The 19,034-nt window shown below is 52.8% G+C and overlaps 1 protein-coding gene and 1 long non-coding RNA gene across 4 annotated transcripts; one reads left to right on the forward strand and one right to left on the reverse strand.

Moving 5' to 3' along the window:
• The first annotated feature begins 953 nt into the window (after positions 1 to 953).
• On the forward strand, positions 954 to 11,067 carry LOC139018670 (phospholipase A and acyltransferase 3-like). Of its 3 annotated transcripts, XM_070427323.1 has the most exons (6): positions 954 to 1,113; positions 1,921 to 2,014; positions 3,692 to 3,800; positions 5,537 to 5,805; positions 10,503 to 10,663; positions 10,825 to 11,067. In XM_070427323.1, exons 2-5 carry the CDS (start codon positions 2,006 to 2,008, stop codon positions 10,644 to 10,646), a joined length of 531 nt encoding a protein of 176 aa, XP_070283424.1. In that variant the 5' UTR covers positions 954 to 1,113; positions 1,921 to 2,005; the 3' UTR covers positions 10,647 to 10,663; positions 10,825 to 11,067. The 3 variants fall into 3 exon arrangements, with proteins under 3 accessions (XP_070283424.1, XP_070283423.1, XP_070283425.1); XM_070427322.1 differs by lacking the exon at positions 954 to 1,113 and having other exon boundaries at positions 1,809 to 2,014; XM_070427324.1 differs by lacking the exon at positions 954 to 1,113 and having other exon boundaries at positions 1,809 to 2,014; positions 10,835 to 11,067.
• On the reverse strand, positions 1,731 to 2,545 carry LOC139018671 (uncharacterized). Its single transcript, XR_011472931.1, has 2 exons — positions 2,373 to 2,545; positions 1,731 to 1,993 (listed from the first exon to the last, which is right to left on the reverse strand). It is a non-coding gene; the product is annotated as an uncharacterized lncRNA (long non-coding RNA).
• Positions 11,068 to 19,034: the final 7,967 nt, after the last annotated feature.

Below are 19,034 nucleotides of genomic sequence, written 5' to 3' on the forward strand. Positions count from 1 at the left end.
AATTACAGTTTGTATTCAATATTATTTTGTATTCGTTTCAGATGTGCAACATAGTGGTTAAATGATCATATATTTTACAAAGTGTTCCCCCTATATTTCCACTACCCACCTGACACCATTACTGTTATTTCTTACACCTCACACTTATGCATATTCTTCTACATAGACATAAGATTTAATAAAAATCATTAAAAAGTATATGTAGTCTACAATATTCCTGGGAGGATACCAAGACACTGATAAGGCTGCCTCCATGGAGGGGAACTAGGTGGCTAAGAGCTAGAGGTGAGGAATATGGATGCTGATCTTGCCTTCTATAGGCCTTAAGATAATTAAAAAATACATATACATGCCTAGATTGCCAGCAGGCTGGGTATGTGCCCCGCCCATCCCACTCTCTGCCCCGTTAGGAGCACTTTGGGCCTTTCTGATCCCCTGAACACTACGGTGAAAACTACAAGCCCCAGAACGGGGACAGGGCGGTCTCTTTCTAATCTTTATTGTTGAAACTATTACATAGTCCTCTTTTTCTCCCCATTGGCCCCTTCTAGCCCACTCCCACCCCAGGCCTTCAGCACCCTACTGTCTGTGTCCATGGGTTATGCATATATGCAGACAAGGTCTTTGTTTGAAATCCCACCCCTCCCGCCTTGCCTGTGCACCTCCCAGTCACTGTGCCCACCCTACCTGAGGGCTCTGCTAGCGCCCAGCCAAGTCCTCCTGCTCAGGGAAGCAGGGCTGTGATGTCGCAAGGGGATGGCACTGATTGGACAAACAGAGATCACCTGACTCTAGGCCAGCCACTCCAAGGTGTCCAGCATCCAGTGGGGGCCGGCTCAAAGGGCTCTGACCAATGAAACTGCAGGGAATCAGCTAAGCCAACCCCTCATTCTCCCTCCAGAATCCAGGGTGGGAAATACTGCCCAGATGGTCCTGCTGCCAACAGAGGAGAATGGAGTGGAGATGCTGAGAGAAAGCGAGTCTCCGGGGACCGAGACCACGTGTGCTGTGAGGTCGCTGGTGGGCAGATGTCCATCCTGGAGAGCTGTCCAGGCTCAGCTCCTGCCCACCTGCCTCCTGACAGTACCGCTTTATGCTCAGAGCCTGAAGAAGGTAAGTTGATCCTTGCTGCCCTCCCACATGCCCCACAGCGCTGATGCTAAGGGCCCCCCGACTCAACCCAAGCTTTCCTGTCCAGTTTGCCCAGGATGTTACAGCTCACAGGAGGGTGTCAGATGAGAGAATCTTATCTGGGTGGGGTAGCAAGGGGCCTCTCCACACCCAGGCAAGAGTGGATTTGCATTTCTGAACTGTGTGTGGGGGGAGGGACGAGAGGAGAGGGAGGTGTGAGGGGGCACCCTGTTCCCAGTGTGGGGCATGGGCCTCTGATGACACGTTTTGTCTGGTTCCATCTGCTTAGCGGTTGCTGGAATTGTTGGTGTGTTCTGGTCATGGTCAGTCCCGGTGTTCAGGTCTCCTTGGAGCTCCTCCCTCCTTCTGTCTCTCCATCCCTCCTCACCCCACACCCCCTGACCCTGCTGATCCTCTTTCCTCTTCTCTGGGCCCTGAGACTTGGTGACTTATGACCGTGACACTGATCGTAGCCACCACCGAATCCTTCTGACTCTGCATGTGGACTTCGATTTCTCTCTGGCTGGTTTCCAGGCCTATGTGTCTACCTGGCCTGTACCTTGGCCCTGCTTTGAACAAAGAGCAGATTTTGTGTGACCTTTGGTTTGCATTTTTATTTTTAAAATGTATGTATTTATTAGTAGCATATGGTAATACATGCTAAACCTAAATGTGAAGAACATGACCCTCCTCTCACTGAGTCATTACCTCGCAGGTCACCTGGACACATGTCTCACAGGGGAGCACATCCGAGATGCATGGCTTTAAGTACAGGTGTTTGTCTTCCAGGAAAGGGTCAGAGGGAAAACAAAACTATTGATAATAGAAGGCTGGGCCCCGAGGCAGCAGCACGCAGACACACCTGCACAGAAGGATGGCTCTGGTAAGTGCCCAGAAAGCTTTTAACTCAAACACCACAATCCTGTTAGTGGTGATGATGTGGGTCTCCTTGCTGGGCTGCAGCACGGGCACTGAGGGGCACGGGTGCCTGCCAAGCCCTGAGGGTCCACTACCCGGGGCGGGAGGGCTCCCCAGAGCCTTCATGAGGAGGCAGGAATGGTGGGCTCGGGGGGGGGGGGGGGGCCTCTGCCCACTTCCCAGTCCCACCTCCTCAGTCACACTGTCCTGCGTGGCTGGGAGGAGCTGGGAGGGAGGAACAGGAGAATGGCTCCTAGCATTTCGGGGCCGAGGCGGGGGCTGCAGGAAGGGTTCTTGTCCACCCTCATCTCCAAGCAGCTCACCTGTTCCCTCTGCTTTTCTTTCCATCCCTCTCTTCCCCTTCCATGTGCTGCTGCTTCCTTCTGGCTCCGTAACAGTCACATTTCCGAATGCTGGGTGCATTCTGACACCATGCAAAAGGCTTTTAGTTCATCTCTGCTACAAATATGTGAGCACATTTTCCTTGTTAGCCTCTCCCCCCAACAAACCCAAATGGAAACCTAACATTAAGGTTAAAGTCCCCTGGACCCCCCCTTTCTCATTCCCCCTCCCACCCCCGGCTCACAGTCCCTCCTCTGTGTGGCTCGGCAGGTGTCCTGCCAGGTGTTTTCTAGTCCTTTGAATCTTCGGTCAGGTTGACAGATGATGCCTGTAGTCAGGAGTTTTTCTCTCAACCATGTCTCCCCAGCAGACTTCCGGTTGGCAGCCACCGTCACTTCACCCAGCAACAGCCACCCACCCTGGTCACTGTGGTCGGGCCCCGCTCAGCTGAGTCAGGGAGGAGAGGTGCTGGCTGGCCTTGGAGCGATCCTAAAATAGAACCTGTGTGATACGGGTGTATCTCGCATTCCCAGTGGGATGAGGGGAAGATACTTCCTGCTCCTGCAAACCCCAGAAGGGCACTGCCCTGCCACCAACTCCAGTCACACCCTGGGTCCCCAGCTGGGTGTTGGCCTGGTGCCCAGATTTCAGCGGCCCCCGTCCGCCTGGGATGCTCTGAGATTGTCAAGGGCACAACATTGGTAACATGCAGACCTAGGTTTCAATCTTTCTCTTCTATTCACTGGGTAAGGATCTTTGCATGTTACCTAACCTTCCTGAGACTCAGTCTTCTCATCTGTCAAATGGGGTAATGACAGTTTGTAGTAAAGGAGTGATGGATATGAAATGTGGGCATGTTGAGCACCGTGTCTGGCTGTGCAGGTCGGGGCTCTATCACTCAGAATCACTCAGGCCCGGCGCAAGGTGGGGGCCCTTGATGACGCATTTGAGACTTCTGGGGGTCATATACTCACTCACTGACACCAACATGCTCTGGCATTAACTGTGCTCATGCCCATGTCTGCACACCCATGTCTCGGCCACACCCCCGTGCTGCACACCTGCCCACACCTCCCCTCCGGACACCCTGTCCATCTCTTCTTTGTCCCCCAAAGAGCTCACTTCCAGCTCAGCAGCCCTAGTAAAGGAAGGACTTCCCATCTGTGCGAGGAGAGCGCCCTCTTCCGTTTCCTGCAGGAGATGCTCAGAGGGAGCTTGCAGGCTGGGCTGGGGCTCCTTACAGGTCAGTTCTAGAATGTTCCCTGTGAGAACTAACCTCAGCCTGTCTCTGGTTTTTCAGTCACAGGCTGAACCGAAACCTGGAGACCTGATTGAGATTTTCCGCCCTGGCTACCAGCACTGGGCCCTCTACGTGGGGGATGGCTACGTGGTGCACCTGGCTCCTCCAAGTAAGGCTGGTTCTCCGCTGAAGCTCAGGGCAGAGGTGGGAGTGTTAGCAGCTGCACACTCGTGCGCTGTTCTCACCCAGTGCCGGGATGGTGGGCACTCCCTGGCCATTGGCTGCATGATGTTCCCTGGTAGGTCTGCAGCCGCTCCTCTTCCTCAGCAGCGAGTTCGTGGAGAGACGGACTGTTGGCCTTTATTCCAGGTGATACTGGGGTTCACTTCCAGCCAACCCACTGTCCCAGGGAAGCACCCCTTTGTGTGCTCGATGTTCTGGGGGCAGATGAGTAGGACACAGCGTACAGCTGGCTCAGAGGCATGGAAGGAGCGAGGGCCTCCCACTTAGCAGCACCCGGTGGGGTGTTGGGGCCTCCGCTTGCCGAGCTGTGACTCGCCCCCTAAGCTCAGCTGCACCCTCTGTAGAGGAGATGAGAACCCCACCTCCCAGTCGTGCAGGGTGGGATGCAGGACAGCAAAAGGGGGAAGAGGTATGGGCGGGGCCTGGTGGGGTCTGGGCCAACCTCCCGTCCCTTCCAGAGCATCCTGGCATTAAAGCAAAGGCCGAAAGCTTGGGAACCACTAACAGCAGGGAACGGGCCAAATATAATCTGTGCCTGCATTTCATGGCAGACGGTGCCACCGTTAACAGCAGCTGTACAGCAGGTATGGGCATATACATGTGAATATGAAAGCCAAATGCAGACTTTAAAAAATTACACTTATTGAGGAATAACTTACTGTTTTGTTTTTTTGTAATCTTCATCTGAGTATATTTTTCCATTGATTTTTAGAGAAGGGAGACAGAGAAACATCTCACATTGATGTTTCTCAAACATCAATGTGAGATGTTTCTCTCTCCCTCTCTGTGTACAGGACAATGCTCCAACCAATTGAGCCACATTGGCCAGGGTGAAATGCCCTTTTAAAAAGAAAATAAGAACTGGTGAACTAAAGTGTACACACACACACACACACACACACACACACAGAGCCAGTGAATGTAGAAGCTGGTCATTGGATGAACTGGCTGTACAGAGATTGACGTCATACCAACAGGCTTTCTGTGAGCCCAGCTCCATCCGGAAGGTCCACTGGCCCCTCCCTGAGGGTTCCAGGGCCCATCACTCACCTTCTCCTGTCAGCTTTCCCAGAAGCCTGGGTGAGGCAGGAGGCGGGCGTCCTGTTAGGGGCAAATCTGAGAATTCAGAGCTGGGAGCGTGTGACTACCACCTGACCCAGGCCCTTACATCTGTAAGTGATGAAAGCCCCTGAGAGGAGAAGGGACTGGCCTGAGGCCACACGGTGGGTGGGGCTCTGGGTTGGCAGGTCTTTGGCAGGTCGTTGGCAGGTGGGTGGGCTTGCTCAGCAGCTTCCTTTCCTACTATTGGAAACATGTCACCCTGGCCGCTGAGGGCCCACCCCGCTCTGGCTGGGGCTGCACCTGGGGTCTGTGCCCTGTACCCTCTGCCCCTCCTGCATCTTTCAGGGACATCTGCGCCCACAGGGGCCTTTAGAAGAATCCACATCCTTGGCTTTAGAAATGAGGAGCCAGAGTTCAGAGGCATCTGTGACTTCTCCAAGGGCACCCAGGCGGGGGTCGGCCTGTGTTTGAGTTTGAAGCCAGGCAGGGGGCCGGCCTTTCCCCAGCTCATCCTCACTGATGAAGCCCAGGGCAGTGGGGCTGCCTGCTTGCCCGCTCTCAGCCCTGATCATCGGCCTGTTTCCTCTTTGGGAACCACAGGTGAAATCACAGGACCCGGGGTGGGCAGCTTCATGTTAGTCCGGTCTGAGAAGACCATAGTGAAGAAGGAGCTGCTGTCCGAAGTGGCCGGGAAACACAAGTACCGTGTCAATAACAAGCATGATGACAAGTACCCACTGCTGCCTCCCAACGAAATTGTGAAGCGGGCAGGGTCACTTGTGGGACGGGAGAGGCTCTACAACGTGACCAGCAACAACTGTGAGCACTTTGTGATCGAACTGCGCTACGGAGTCTCCCGCAGTGACCAGGTGCGTCCTCAGCCCGTGTCCCTGTCCCCAGGAACCAGACCATTCCCTCCACTGACAGTGGCTGGGCATCTGTGTGGGCAGCCAGGGTGGAGGCAGAGGCACAAATGAGAGAAAATAGCAGGAACAGAATCCCAGCCCTCGAGGGAGTGACAGTCGGGGTAGGGATGAGATTGGGGAGATGTGCCAGTCCCTGTGCAGACCAGTGAGGTCAAGGGGTGATGTTGCAGCCATGACAGTCACCCCTGGCCCCTCCATAGCTCCACAGGAGGGTTTACAGATGGGGAAACGGAGGCTCACAGAGCTTTACTAGATCACCCGAACTCATTCCACCACTAGGCATTGAGTCTCTAGCACCTGACAGCCAAGTGCAGAGGTGAGATATGAACCCAGGTGTCTGATCCAGGAGGCATCACAGAAGAGGCGACAATTGAGCTGAATCTGATTGAATTCTTTTGATTAAATTGAAGCTGGAAAATGAGCTGGAGATGATCAGGGAGTAGGGGCGACAAAGACTACAGGCCGAGGGAGGAGGAAAAGTGGGAGCCAGGAGGAGGAAGAGCCACACAGACATTTTCTGGGAAGGGCCGGGGTGTACACCTTTTGGGCTCTGGCCCACATGGTCTCTGTCTGTCCACTCCACTCTGCAGCTTTGTAGCAGGAACGTAGTCGTGGACAATCCCTAATGGAGTGGGTGAGGCCATTCCTAAAGAAGCTTTTTATGAAAACAGTGGTGGGTGTTAGAATCGCTGAAGGAGGAACGCATGAGGCCGAAAGGAGTAAAGAATCATGAGTTTATTAGGTCACCTGGAGACCAGATGAGCTGAGCCTCAAAATGGGGCCAGCACCCAGAGATGGAGGTAAGAGGTTTTAAAGGACTCCAGGTGGGCTTTTCCTGGGCAGAAAATTTTCTACTCGGGTCCTGAGGGGAAGGATAATGGTCTTAGCAAGCGGAATGTGGTCTAAGCAAAAGGGAATGTCGGTTGTGAAGTGGCCTAAAGGTCAGTGCCCAGGGGAGGGGGTATCGACTCAATCATGTGATCAGACCTGGCAGTGGGCTGGCTTGGGCCCCTGTGCCATAGTTTGCTGACTCCTGGTCTCAGATAAGTTGAATCTTAAGTTAATATCCTTGTTTCTTCTGAGCTTGTTGGGTCAAGATCGGTGTATATTCTCATGGCCTGTGTAAGCCGAGAGAGGAAGATTGCTGGATTTTCATGGCTTTCCTGGGTGACCTCTGCTAATTTTTGATAATTAACTGCTTTGTGGGCTGCGTTTCTCAATCCTTCTAGGCAGAGAACAGTGTGGTCTTGAGACCTGAGACCTGCCTGCCCTTCCTGATAGGTTTACAGTGGGTCCATGTCAGGGACAGCACCGACTCCAGCTCAGGGGGCAGGGCCTGCTGGTGGAGGGTATCTGTGTGGCCCTAGGCATGAAGCCAGATTTGGCGCCAGCAATTTCCTGAAGGGGACACTTCAAGGCTAGTGCCAGAGTGGGGGAGGAAGAGAGTGAAACCTGCTCAGAGTGGGTGTGAGATGGGGTGGTGGCAGTGGGATCTGCTGGGCAGGGTGGTGGGCTCTCAGGCTGCTGAGATGGAGGAGCCCTAAGCTAGGGGACCGGGGCATGGTCGGCGAGATCAAAAGTAGTGAATGAGCAGGAGGATTTGAGATCCTCTGGGACAGTGGTTGGCAAACTGCGGGTCGCGAGCCACATGCGGCTCTTTGGCCCCTTGAGTGTGGCTCTTCCACAAAATACCACATGCAGGCATGCACGTACAGTGCGATTGAAACTTCGTGGCCCATGCGCAGAAGTCGGTATTTTGTGGAAGAGCCACACTCAAGGGGCCAACGAGCCGCATGTGGCTCGAGAGCTGCAGTTTGCCGACCACTCCCAGGGTCTGGGAGCTCAGAGTGAAGAAGGAAAATCCATGAGGGAGAGTAGCTGTGACAGAGAGAAGGATGTGTCCTTGAGCGTAAAGAAGCCTGGACATACAGGACCTCAGACCACTTGCCCTGCCTGCTGCAGAATTGTCCAGGTCAGTTACACTTTGGAAATCAAAAGTGCCGTTTTACTGAGGCCAGAAGACCTGCGTGAATTCTAGGGTCTGAAGGCTTTAGGTAGACAGCCCAGGGGTGTGGTGCGGGGAATGGTCGCCTGCGAATTCCCCATGGCGACTGGCAGTGGCTTAAGGTCTGCTTTCCGTGAAGTTAAGGCCGAGAAGATGTCCCTTGTCTCCCCTAATGTTCACCAGAGATGGACGGAGCCCTCCCTCCATGACAGGCATCCCCGCCAGGAGAGGGAGCGAGGGAACCTGGTCCCCAGGGACGTGTCCCGACCAGGGCTGGATTGCCGTGGGTCCAGCCGAACCCAAACCCAAAATGACAGGACAGTCTGTAGGAGGAAAACAGATTACAGCCACTTACCTATAAATCTATGCCCGGTGTTGATGCGAGAGGAGGCAAGGCGAGGAGAGGTCCACTCTCCAGTCACAGGCACGATCCAGACCGGTCCGGAGGAAGGCTAGGGGGGCCAAGTTAGTGTCGCGAGTTCAGCAGAAGCTCACCCATGCGGGAGTGTGGCTGGGGTGGGAGGGGGGCTTCCCTGGACACAAGGGGAGCTCAGGAGCCGGGTGATCACAGTCTCTCTGAGTGCCCAGTGCCCGGTTGCTGGAACCCTGCGATGGCTCTTACCGGACCACTCACTAGACCAGCCGTGGGCAAACTATGGCCCGTTTAAAATGAATAAAACTAAAAAAAAAAAAAAAAAAAAAAAAAAAAAAGACCGTACCCTTTTATGTAATGATGTTTACTTTGAATTTATATTAGTTCACACAAACACTCCATCCATGCTTTTGTTCTGGCCCTCCGGTCCAGTTTAAGAACCCATTGTGGCCCTCGAGTCAAAAAGTTTGCCCACCCCTGTACTAGACCTTCCCGGGTTTAGGAAACAAATGAAAGGTTCCGTGTGGGCCAGGATCCCACACCTATGACATGAGGCCGTAATGTATCAGAAGAGATTGGATTCCCGACACCTGGGTGCAGGTGGGCTGAGACCGAGAGAAAGGTGTCAGCGGAGAGAGCAGGGAGAGACAGGTTTCTGTTGATCCTGCTGGCTGCAGCCGCTCTGCTGACCTGGGGGTCTGGTCCCTCCTTGGTTCCTCCCATGCCAGGTGTCCCCTGGTTCTCTGAGCTGTGCTGTGCTCAAGGCTGCAAGCTTTCTGCGAGATGTCTGCTAAGCACAACAAGTCTTTCTCTGCCCGGTTTATTCTCTTTAACCCTTTCATTCCCACTGCAAACATCTATGTCTGGGTTTCAGTTCAAGCCTCTGCAAACTTATTGTTCCAGGATGTGGGTTTGCACCGTGCAGCAGCGAGGGCTAGACTGATTATAGATCAGCAGCATCCTGTCACGGCTGGGGGTTGGGTTAAGCTGTCTTCACACTGTTCCTATCATCACGCCTGCTGTCCTTCGCCATTACAATGCAGTGTCAGGAGGGCCCAGCCTCTGCCTCCACTCCCGTGGGAGCCTGAGAGCCTGGCTTCCATCCGTCCAGCTGGCTGACACCGGGCCCAACCGCACTGATGCTCACCGGCCCCTTTTCAATTTTCATTTCGCAGACTCCCTGTGCGCACCCTTTAAAACACCCGTCACCTCTGTGCCAGTCAGAGTGGAGCTCAGGAAAGTCTGTTTATCGCCGACACATGGGAGCGAGTCTGAGTGTCTCTGAATGAAGTGGGCGGTGCGGGCTTTCCTTCCCCAGCCGCTCACGTGGCGCCAAGTCACGGTCTTCCACAGAAACCTGCTATGTGCTCTGTGTGGAGCATTTTTCCTTCCGGCGGAGGAGGCTTAGGTGGGCTTGTTAGGGCACCAGGCGTCCTGGTCCCTGGCACTGGGTGTGGGGTGGCTTTGGGGAGTTCTTCCCACTGTCCCTCCTCAGTCCTCTCCTCTGTACAGTGGGCATCTAACACGGGTGTCAGTAGGGCCTGGGGCAGATTGAGACAACTGAGAGCCTGGGAAGTCCCGCCCAGTGTTGACACCTGGAAAGCAGCCGCTCTCGGGGTCTTCGCCCGCTTCCCCAGCACAGCGCTGTGGGCAGGGGTGGCTCACAGAGCGCTGCCGAGTGCACGACCCTCAGGGACTATCCTGACGTCTCCACCGCCTCATCCCTGCTGTCCGAGTGTCCGCTTCCTTGTCCAGAACCCTCCCCGGTCAGCGCAGAAGCAGGTGCTCTCGCTCCATAAGCCGCTGCCCAGTCACGACATGGGATCAGCAGCTCCTCCACCAGCGCCCACGCTGTGCCTGGGCCGGGCTCAGCTCCTGGGCCGCCCAGAACCATCCCAGCCCCGCCCTGCGTCGTGAGAGCTCACAGGGGGTTTCCCCAACTCTGCACTTGCTTCAGGCTCCCAGTGGCCAGCCCTAACCTAGACCGTCCGGGCACTGCCTGTGTCCTTCCCACGGCACCCCCTGCGGCTTTCTGAGCCTTTCAGCACCTACAGGGGCACTGTCTCCCTCACACCCACAGCTCCTTCCCTCACCTGTTCTCTCCCCACCTCTTCTCTGCTCTCCTGGTGGCTTGTTGCCCTGGAAACAACCGTTCCTTCTGTGGTTCCACTGAAGGGGACCTGGGTCTCTCCTCAGTGAAGATGGGTGTGTCTGTGACCAGGCCCTGATGTGGAGTATGACGCCCCATGTCTTGTGCTGCAGGTCACCGAAGCGGTCAAGGCAGGCGGCAGAGCAGTTGTCAGGACAGCAGTTGGCATGGCAGTGGGCAGAGTAGTGGGCATGGCAGTTGGCGTCGTCGGAACGGGCATGGGTATCCAGGGCCTCTTCAAGTCCCTGTGGAACTGAAGCGAGCAGGAAAAGCGGTAAGGTCAAGGCATCATCCCAGCAGCGGCCAGGTACCATGGAGAGGACTTGCTTAGCCAGCGGGGGTAGGGTTTGGTTTATTGATTTCACTGTTTTATACTCATTTAGGCTAATTTTAAAAAACATGTTTTTATTGACTTTTATTTTTTTACAAATTGAGGAATGAGCAGGGAATAGAGAGATACATCGATGGGAGAAATTCATCAGTGGCTGCCTCCTGCACGCTTCCTACTGGGGATCCAGCCTCCGGGAATTGAACCAGAGACCCCTTGGTTCATGGATCAACAATCGAGCCACACCGGCCAGGCCATTCAGGCTGCTTTCAATGGAGCTAAAAAACTACAGGAGGATTTAATTGGGGAAATATGGCTGGTGTGAATATTAAAGACACAGTTGGGCTCTGTCTTGGACTGAATGCTTGTGTCCTTCTCGTCCCCCAATTCACGTTGAAGCCCTAACCCCCAATGTGCTGGTGTTTGGAGCTGGGCCTCTGGGAGGTCATTAGGCTCAGGGGAGGTCATGAGGTGGTGGCGAGGGTGCGGGGTGGGCACGATGGGATCGGAGTCCTTACAAGACAGACCAGAGCTCTCTCTCCTCCATGTGAGGACATAGAGAGAAGGTGGCCATTTGCAAGTCAGGAAGAGGTTCCACCAGGAACTGCATCTGCCAGCACCTTCGTGGTGAACTTGTCAGCTTCCAGGACGGTGAGAAATGAATGTCTGTGCTGCGCCCCCAGCCGGTGGTGTGTGGCCATGGCAGCCGAGCTCAGTGACGGGCTCTTCCCCAGCCACCTGAGTGCGTCCTGGCCATTCTCTGCTTTTCTCAGGTTTCCTCTTGGAGGGCGAGGACGGGTGAGGGGCGGGAGACACACCTGTGAGGGCAAGAGCAGGTCCCATTGTCCCGCCAGGGCCGGGGCTCAGCGGCTGGAATTGTGTTGAGGATTCTCGGCCATGAATGTGACGCAGCCCCAGTGGCCGAGGCTCCTTTCCTCCTGCTACTCTCTCCTCCTCTTGGTTCTGGAATAATTAGTACCGTCATCTCCCCAGCGTCGCTGGTCCCCTGACACCTCACTGCACGGCCTTTCTTTCTGCATCAGCTCAGCAGCATCTCTCCTCAGTGCCTGCAGCTCCTGGGTTCCCTGTCCAAGTTCCCGAGAGAGAATCTGATGGGCTCAGCTTACCGCATCCTAGCTCAGCCTCCTGATTGGCTGCTGTTGGGTCAGGTGAGCACACTGAGCCAATCAGTTCTGACTGATGGGGACAGTCACATGGTTTACACCTGACCCTGGAGGCAGAGGCAGTTTCACTGGGAGGGGACTGTGGGTGAGTCAAACTCCATGGTTCGGCACCCCTGGTCCCAGGGCACCCAGGGGAGGGGGCGGGGCTGGCACCACCCTTGGGTCCCTCCAGAGCTGCTGGGAGCCTGGGGCTGGTCCCAGGGGAGATTTACTGCCTAGAATTAGAGCCCGGAGCTCACATCTCCCATTAGACCCGAGTCCCCGGATTCCCCGGCTCCCACTGCTATGGGGGGGGCTTTAGACCGAGAAGCGAGAAGCCTTCTCCTGTCTCACCCGCTGGGTATGGGGCTCACAGAGCAGCTGTGCCCTCTGACCCAGAGGGAGCCTGGGAGCGAGGCCAGCATGGATCCTCCCGGACCCGCACGAAGGCGGACATTCCACCTGGGGATCTGAGCAGGGCCCTGCTTGGCAGCAAGTACAAGTCCTTCTCCTCCTTCTTCAACCTTCTGAAGCCCGAGCTTCGTCCCCGCCTGATGTCTGTGCACCAAGGGGATCGGGGCCCCCAGCTTCCTCCTGCCGGGAGGGCGCAGCCCAGGGGAGGGGACGCCCCAGGTCTCCAGTCAGAGTGTGAGGGGCTGTGCTGCCACCAGGGAGAGTGGCCATTCAGTGGGGCCACTGGTGGCAGAGTCCAGGGGGGAAGAGGAGAGCCTGGGACCCGCCCCTTTAGAGACCACGCCCAGGGCACACTAGGTACTAGCGGAGGGATATACTGAGGAGGTTATGTTTTATAAAAGACTCAATTTTATTTTTAGAGAAATTTTAGGTTTATAGAGACATTGAGAGGAAGGTACAGAGATTTCCCATATGCCCCACCCCCCACTCACGCAGTGCCTCCCCATTATCCGCATCCCTGTCCAGAGCGTGTATTTTTGTTATAACTGATGAACCTACATCAGCACATCATAACAACCCACAGACCTAAGTTTAGCCAAAGATTCGCTCTGGGTGTGGTGCACTCTATGAATCCGGACACATTATAATGACACGTATCCGTCCTTACAGTGTCACACAGGAGTTTCCCTGCCCTCAAAGTGGAGGTGACCCATTTCAATATTCAACCAGGGGCAGCGTCAACCATAGCAGGACCCGGTCCTCACACTCACGCTCCCTGTTCCCAGCCTCCTAAGTGTCATCTCCATTAGGTGGGTTTTGCTTACTATTTGCCATCCATTCTGACAGTTTTCCACTCTGTCAGTGTAGGTGACAGCAAACAGAACCTGGTCAGTGACAAGTAGATTCTTCTGATTGTGAGATGGGTTCAGTCCTGAATTCACTTTCTCGTCCATCTCCCACCCATGACTCACTTCAGGGCACCAGTTCTCCATTTTGTGACCCCAGTTTCCTACGAAGATCCCTGCCTCCTGTCCCTTCACCTCCACAGCCAGTCCTCCAGGACCCCCGGTGTCCTTCCCAAAGGTCCCATCTGTCCATGACCCTCCTCTGGCCTCAGGGCACAGGATGCCCCTGGGCAGCCACAGCCCCTCCGGACCCTTCCCCACCCGCCTCCCCCTCCCTGCCCTCGGCCTCCTGAGCTGGCTAAAGGCCTTGCCTTTCCCTCCTCACAGCTCCCTCTGGCCTCTGCTCCTCTGCACCCCAGCTTCTCTCGGCCACCAGCCCCTGCCCCATCCCTCCTCCTTTTCTCCTCCCCCCAAGACAGACCCCTCCTCTGAAGAGCTGCCCTGAAGGCTCAGCCTGGCTCAGCTGCCATGCTCAGGGTTCCCAGCCCCCGGGACCACCACTTCCCCCCACGTGATCCTGCTCTGCTGTGGTCCCTGTGCCTGTCTCACCCCCTTTGGGCTTTGAGCTCCATCAGGGGGATCCTGTGTGCTCGGCCCCCCTCCCTGCATCCCCTGGGTCCTGAGAGGGGCCTGGTTTGGAACAGGAGGGAAGGACCTGTGGGAGCAGGAGGGCTGCAGGGCCAGGAGCCAGGGCTCAGGCCAGGCAGGCCCAGAGTTGGTGTCCATCTGGGGGAGAACAAGGGCATTTCTCACTCTGAAGGGAAATGTTGGATTCAGGTGAGGCCTGGGCACTGTCCCAGGAGCAGGCAGTGAGCTGGGGCCCGGTCTGGGGGAGGCAGTGGTTCCCAGGAGCAGTGAAGCAGGTGGACTGAGCTCTGGAGGGTGCAGGCGCCTTCCCGGAATCGTCCCACTTTCTGTAAGAGTCCCGGCCACTGGCTGCTTTCGCTGCACACCAGGCGCTGGGCCGGCCCCTCCCAGGACCCTGTGTGAGTCTAGACACCAGGGCTAATGGGGGCGGCTGTCCCTGTGTGACCCTGAGAATGGAATGTGCGGCATCAGGCAGACACATGCCTGGGAGGAAGGAGGAACAAGAACAGAGGGGCTGGGGAGGCATGAACCCCAGCAGCAGCTGAGCCCCATGGCTACATGTCCTGCAGGCACAGGCCCCCCAGCAAGGATTGATTTGGACCAAGACGGCATTGGTGCTGAGGTGGAGAGTCTCTGCCCTAAAGCCCTCACTAAGATCACAGAAGCAGCCCTGGCTGGTTTGGCTCAGTGGATAGAGTGTCGGACTGTGGACTGAAGGGTCCTAGGTTCGATCCCAGTCAAGGGCACATGCCTTGGTTGCGGGCTCGATCCCCAGTTGGGGTGTGCAGGAGGCAGCCAATCAATGATTCTCTCTCATCATTAGTGTTTCTATCTCTCTCTCCCTCTCCCTTCTTCTCTGAAATCAATAAAAATATATTTTAAAAAATACAGAAGCCCTCGCTTGTTTGGCTCAATGGATAGAGCATCAGCCTGTGGACTGAAGGGTCGCAGGTTCGATTCCCGTTAGGGGCACATGCCTGGGTTGTGGGCTCAATCCCCAGGGCAATGGGGAGCGGCGGGGAGTCGAGCAGGAGGCAGCTGATCCATGATTCTCTCTCATCATTGATGTTTCTATCTTTGGCTCCCTCTTCCTTCCTCTCTAAAATCAATAAAATATATATTTTTTAAAAACACAGAAGAGGTGGCAAAGCTAATGAGTCCACAGCTTGGGTGAAATGGAAACAAAACATACTCAGTTAATATAAAAAGCAGAAGTAGAAAAAGAAGGGAATAGAGGAATCAATGGACAACATAGACAACAACATATTTCTAAAAAACCGCTGTGAGAACCAATACTGAAGCCCTAAAAGAAGTGTTCAGTTGAGGTAAGTTAATACACACAAATAAATAGACAATAGATAAAAATCCATGGGATGCAGGGACAGCAGCAGTGACCGGGAAATGTGGATGCTCCCATGGGGGAAGAGGAAGTCTCCAATTACTATTCCAGCTCCATCTCAAGAAACAGGAAAGGGGATAGGAAGTCAAAATGGCGGAGGCTTAGACGGACGTGTTGGTGCTTTGTCCCGGATCAGATAAGGGCGAGCAGCTGAAACGGGTAACAATCAGCCCAATCAAGCTAAGGAGGCTCAGCTGAGAGACAGTTTGCAGCCAGGAAAGACAGAGAACTCCTAAAAAATGGGGATGGTTAGAGATTGAGGCTGAAACCTCCCCCTGGGCGCCAGCGCAGCGGCGAGACCGCGCCATCTTGTGTAGCTGTTATCCGCATCCAGAGATCGGCTACTAACCCGGAGGCAACGACTCGCAAGCAGCGCGACTGCAAGAGCCCAGAGGAGACCTGCACCCCTCCATGGAAAGGTTAGACTTACCCCAAAGGTGCGGTTTGCAGTTCAGGTTGGAGCGAGGAACACGCGTGCGGGCGCGGGGGGAAATCTGCGCCCCCCAAAATCCGCGCCCATAGAGACCAGCGTGACCCGCAAGTGGGGAGGGCTCCCGCAGGGCTGCTGGCAGAAGGTAACACTATAAATAAGCCCATAGTTGGACTGGATGCAAAAGGGCTGCCTCAGAGTCTCCCTGATAGCCGGCTACTTGGTGCCAGGGGCTTGAGCGCGCGCAGACACTCCGCGCAGACACTCCGCGCAGTTCTGGAGGGTGGAACCCTGCGAGTTCGAACAGCTTCCCAGGCTCTTGTTTACACACTTCCTCTTACTTCTGTGAGTTTGATTGTTGACCCCAGTACATGTGATTGCCCAGTTGGGGTCACTAGCAGAGCTTGTAGGGGAAGATTGTTTTCGGGGAGCCTGGGAAACAGAACTGGGAGTGGCGCCTGGGGAACCAGCTCTGGGCGGAGCTGGTTCAGGTACAATAGAGAGCTCCTGGCCAGAGAGAACTTATAGCCTCGGAGGTCAATCCAGACACACTGCGACCCAGAGGCAGAGCCACGAACTGACTCTTCTGTAAATACAGATAAGGCAATAAGGGGATTTTACGGCCGGCCTTAAAATCAGGACTGTGGCTTACAACACGGAGGAACAGTGTATCAGAGGGAAACTCAACATTCTCCTGAATTCCGGGCGTGCCAATAAGAAGAGTAGAAGATCTGAAGCACCTGCATTACTGCACATTTTTATTTTTATTTTTTTAAATTACTTTTTCACCTTTTAACTAAGAAAACATTTTTTTTTCTTTTTTCTTTTTCTCCATCACCTGATTTTGCCCTTTCAGCTACTACATTTTTATTTTTAACTAGTATTATTACCACTACCATTTTACCATTTTTTAAAGTGTCATTTTATTTTGTCTTTATTTTATTTTGGGACTAATGTTCTCCATTCTATTTTCATCGTTCCTGTAGCAACATTTTTCTCTACCTCAATTTGCCTCTGTGCTAAACAATCTTCCCCACTTTTTCCCTTTTGCTGTCCTGTTTCTCTTACCCTACTCCAGCTTTAGATTTTCCCTATTCTTTTTACCCCCTGTCAAAATTTCACCCTACTTATATATCCTACGTCCAATCCCCTGCTCTAAATCCTTATACACCTTTCCCTTATCTTCCTTCACTATCCAATTTTTTATTTTTTATTTTTTATTTATTTTTTATTTTTATTTTTTTTTCTTCTTCTTCTTCTTCTTTTCTCTCGCTATTGTTTTATTGTTGTTTGCTTGATTGACGAGTATATTTGGGTTGTTTTTTTTTAGGATTGTTTGTGAGGTTAGACTGCTTATTCTTTTTATTTTCCTGCCCCTCCCCCTCCCCCCCTCCCCTGGTTATTTCTGTGCTTCTGTTTTCCCTTGCGTCACTTGATATTATTGGTTGTTTCTAGTTTGTATTCATCTCCAGGAATCTGTTGCTGTAATTTGTTGGTATTAGTGGCGGATCTATAGGAGTTTTCTCCTCATATAAATAGTCTCTTCCCCTTTTATACTTCATTCTCTTTTCTCTCTTACTTTTTTTTTCTTTTTTCTTTTTTTTTTCTCCTCTTTTTTCCCCTCCCTTTTTCCAATTTCATTTTTGCACTCATTTTTTTCTTTCTTTCTTTTTTCTCTTCTACCTTTTTCTCTTCTTTCCCCCTTATCTCCTAACTCTCTTAGCTCGGGTGGCCACCTTTATTTGGGGTTAGTAATATCGTAAATACAATAGTGTTCAGTGCCTGGTACGTTGTGCCTTGTTGTGTTGTATTTTGTGCCTTTAAATCAACGCAGCAGATTCAAGCAACAGCGGCCTCCTGATCACCACATGCTCTGCCTGGGGAACAGTTGCTGTGTGTGAAGCCTCCCTCCACCAGCCAGAAGAGCCACCACAGCTGTGAACAGCACCCACCAGAGGCTCTGCTATCAACAGAGGAGCCGCTGCTACCACAACTGCCCAAGGAGCAACCACAGCCCGAGGAGCCACTGCCACCCAGGGAGCAGCCACTGCCACCCAGGGTCCAGCCACTGAACGACTCAACAACTAGTCATGTCAGTGAGATCAAACATGGGTAGACAAAGAAACCCCCAAGAAAAGAAAAGGAGGACTCGCCAGAAAAGCAGCTAAGTGAGACAGAGATATGCAACATGGTGGAAAAAGAATTCAGAATAAGGTTCCTAGAGTACATGCACCGGATGTTCAAGAAGCAAGAAGAAACAGATGAAAAAATCAACTACTTATGCAAGAAGCTAGAAGAAACAGATGAAAAAATCAACAACTTAAGTAAGTCCCAAGAAGAAATGAAGAGCGACATAGCTGCAATAAAAAACACCATTGAAAGTATCAACAGTAGACTGGGAGAAGCGGAGGACCGAATTAGTGAATTAGAAGACAAGGAAGCAAAACACACTCAAACTGTACTGCAAATGGAGAAAAAAATTAAAAGACAGGAGGAGAGCCTAAGGGAGCTTTGGGACAACATGAAACGAAACAACATACGAATAATAGGGGTGCCAGAACAACAGAAAGATGAACATGGATTAGAAAACCTATTCGAAGAAATAATATCAGAAAACTTCCCGGAGGTGGGGAAGAAAAAAGTCACACAAGCCCAGAGAGTCCCAAACAAGGTGAACCCGAAAAGACCCACACCAAGACACATCATAATTACCATGGCAAATGTTCAGGATAAAGAGAGAATCTTACAGGCTGCAAGAGAGAGACGGAAAGTAACATACAAGGGATCTCCCATTAGATTATCAAATGATTTCTCAACAGAAACACATCAGGCCAGAAAAGAATGGACGGAAATCTACAAAGTGATGCAAAGCGAAGGACTGAATCCAAGAATACTCTATCCAGCAAGGCTATCATTCAAAATTGAAGGGGAAATAAGAAGCTTCACAGACAAAAAAGGGCTAAGGGAGTTTATCACCACCAAGCCAGCCAGGCAAGAAATGCTAAAGGGACTGGTATAAAAAGAAGAAATATCAAGCTCAGAAAGAAAACAGCCACACACAAAAAAAAGAAATGGCTACAAACAAGTACCTTTCAATAATAACTTTAAATGTAAATGGACTAAATGCTCCAACCAAAAGACATCGAGTGGCTGAATGGATAAAAAAAACATGACCCATATATCTGCTGTCTACAAGAGACCCACCTCATTAGAAGGGACTCACACAGACTGAAAGTGAAGGGATGGAAAAATATCTTTCACGCAAATGAAAAGGAAAAGAAAGCTGGGGTAGCAATACTTATATCGGACAAAATACATCTCAAAGTGAAGGCCATAACCAGAGATAAGGAAGGCCACTTCATAATACTAAAGGGATCAATACATCAAGAAGATATAACCCTGGTAAACATATATGCAC

The sequence above is a fragment of the Myotis yumanensis genome, unplaced genomic scaffold (genome assembly GCF_028538775.1).
Source record: "Myotis yumanensis isolate MYYU_CA2020_CCGP unplaced genomic scaffold, mMyoYum1.0.hap1 SCAF_10, whole genome shotgun sequence".
Lineage (NCBI taxonomy): Eukaryota > Metazoa > Chordata > Mammalia > Chiroptera > Vespertilionidae > Myotis > Myotis yumanensis.

What these genes read in the sequence shown, in the direction of transcription:
- LOC139018670 (XM_070427323.1), top strand. An exon ending in GGTGCACCTGGCTCCTCCAA is followed by an intron (nt 3,801 to 5,536) that starts GTAAGGCTGGTT and finishes TGGGAACCACAG; the next exon opens with GTGAAATCACAGGACCCGGG. An exon ending in GAGTCTCCCGCAGTGACCAG is followed by an intron (nt 5,806 to 10,502) that starts GTGCGTCCTCAG and finishes CTTGTGCTGCAG; the next exon opens with GTCACCGAAGCGGTCAAGGC.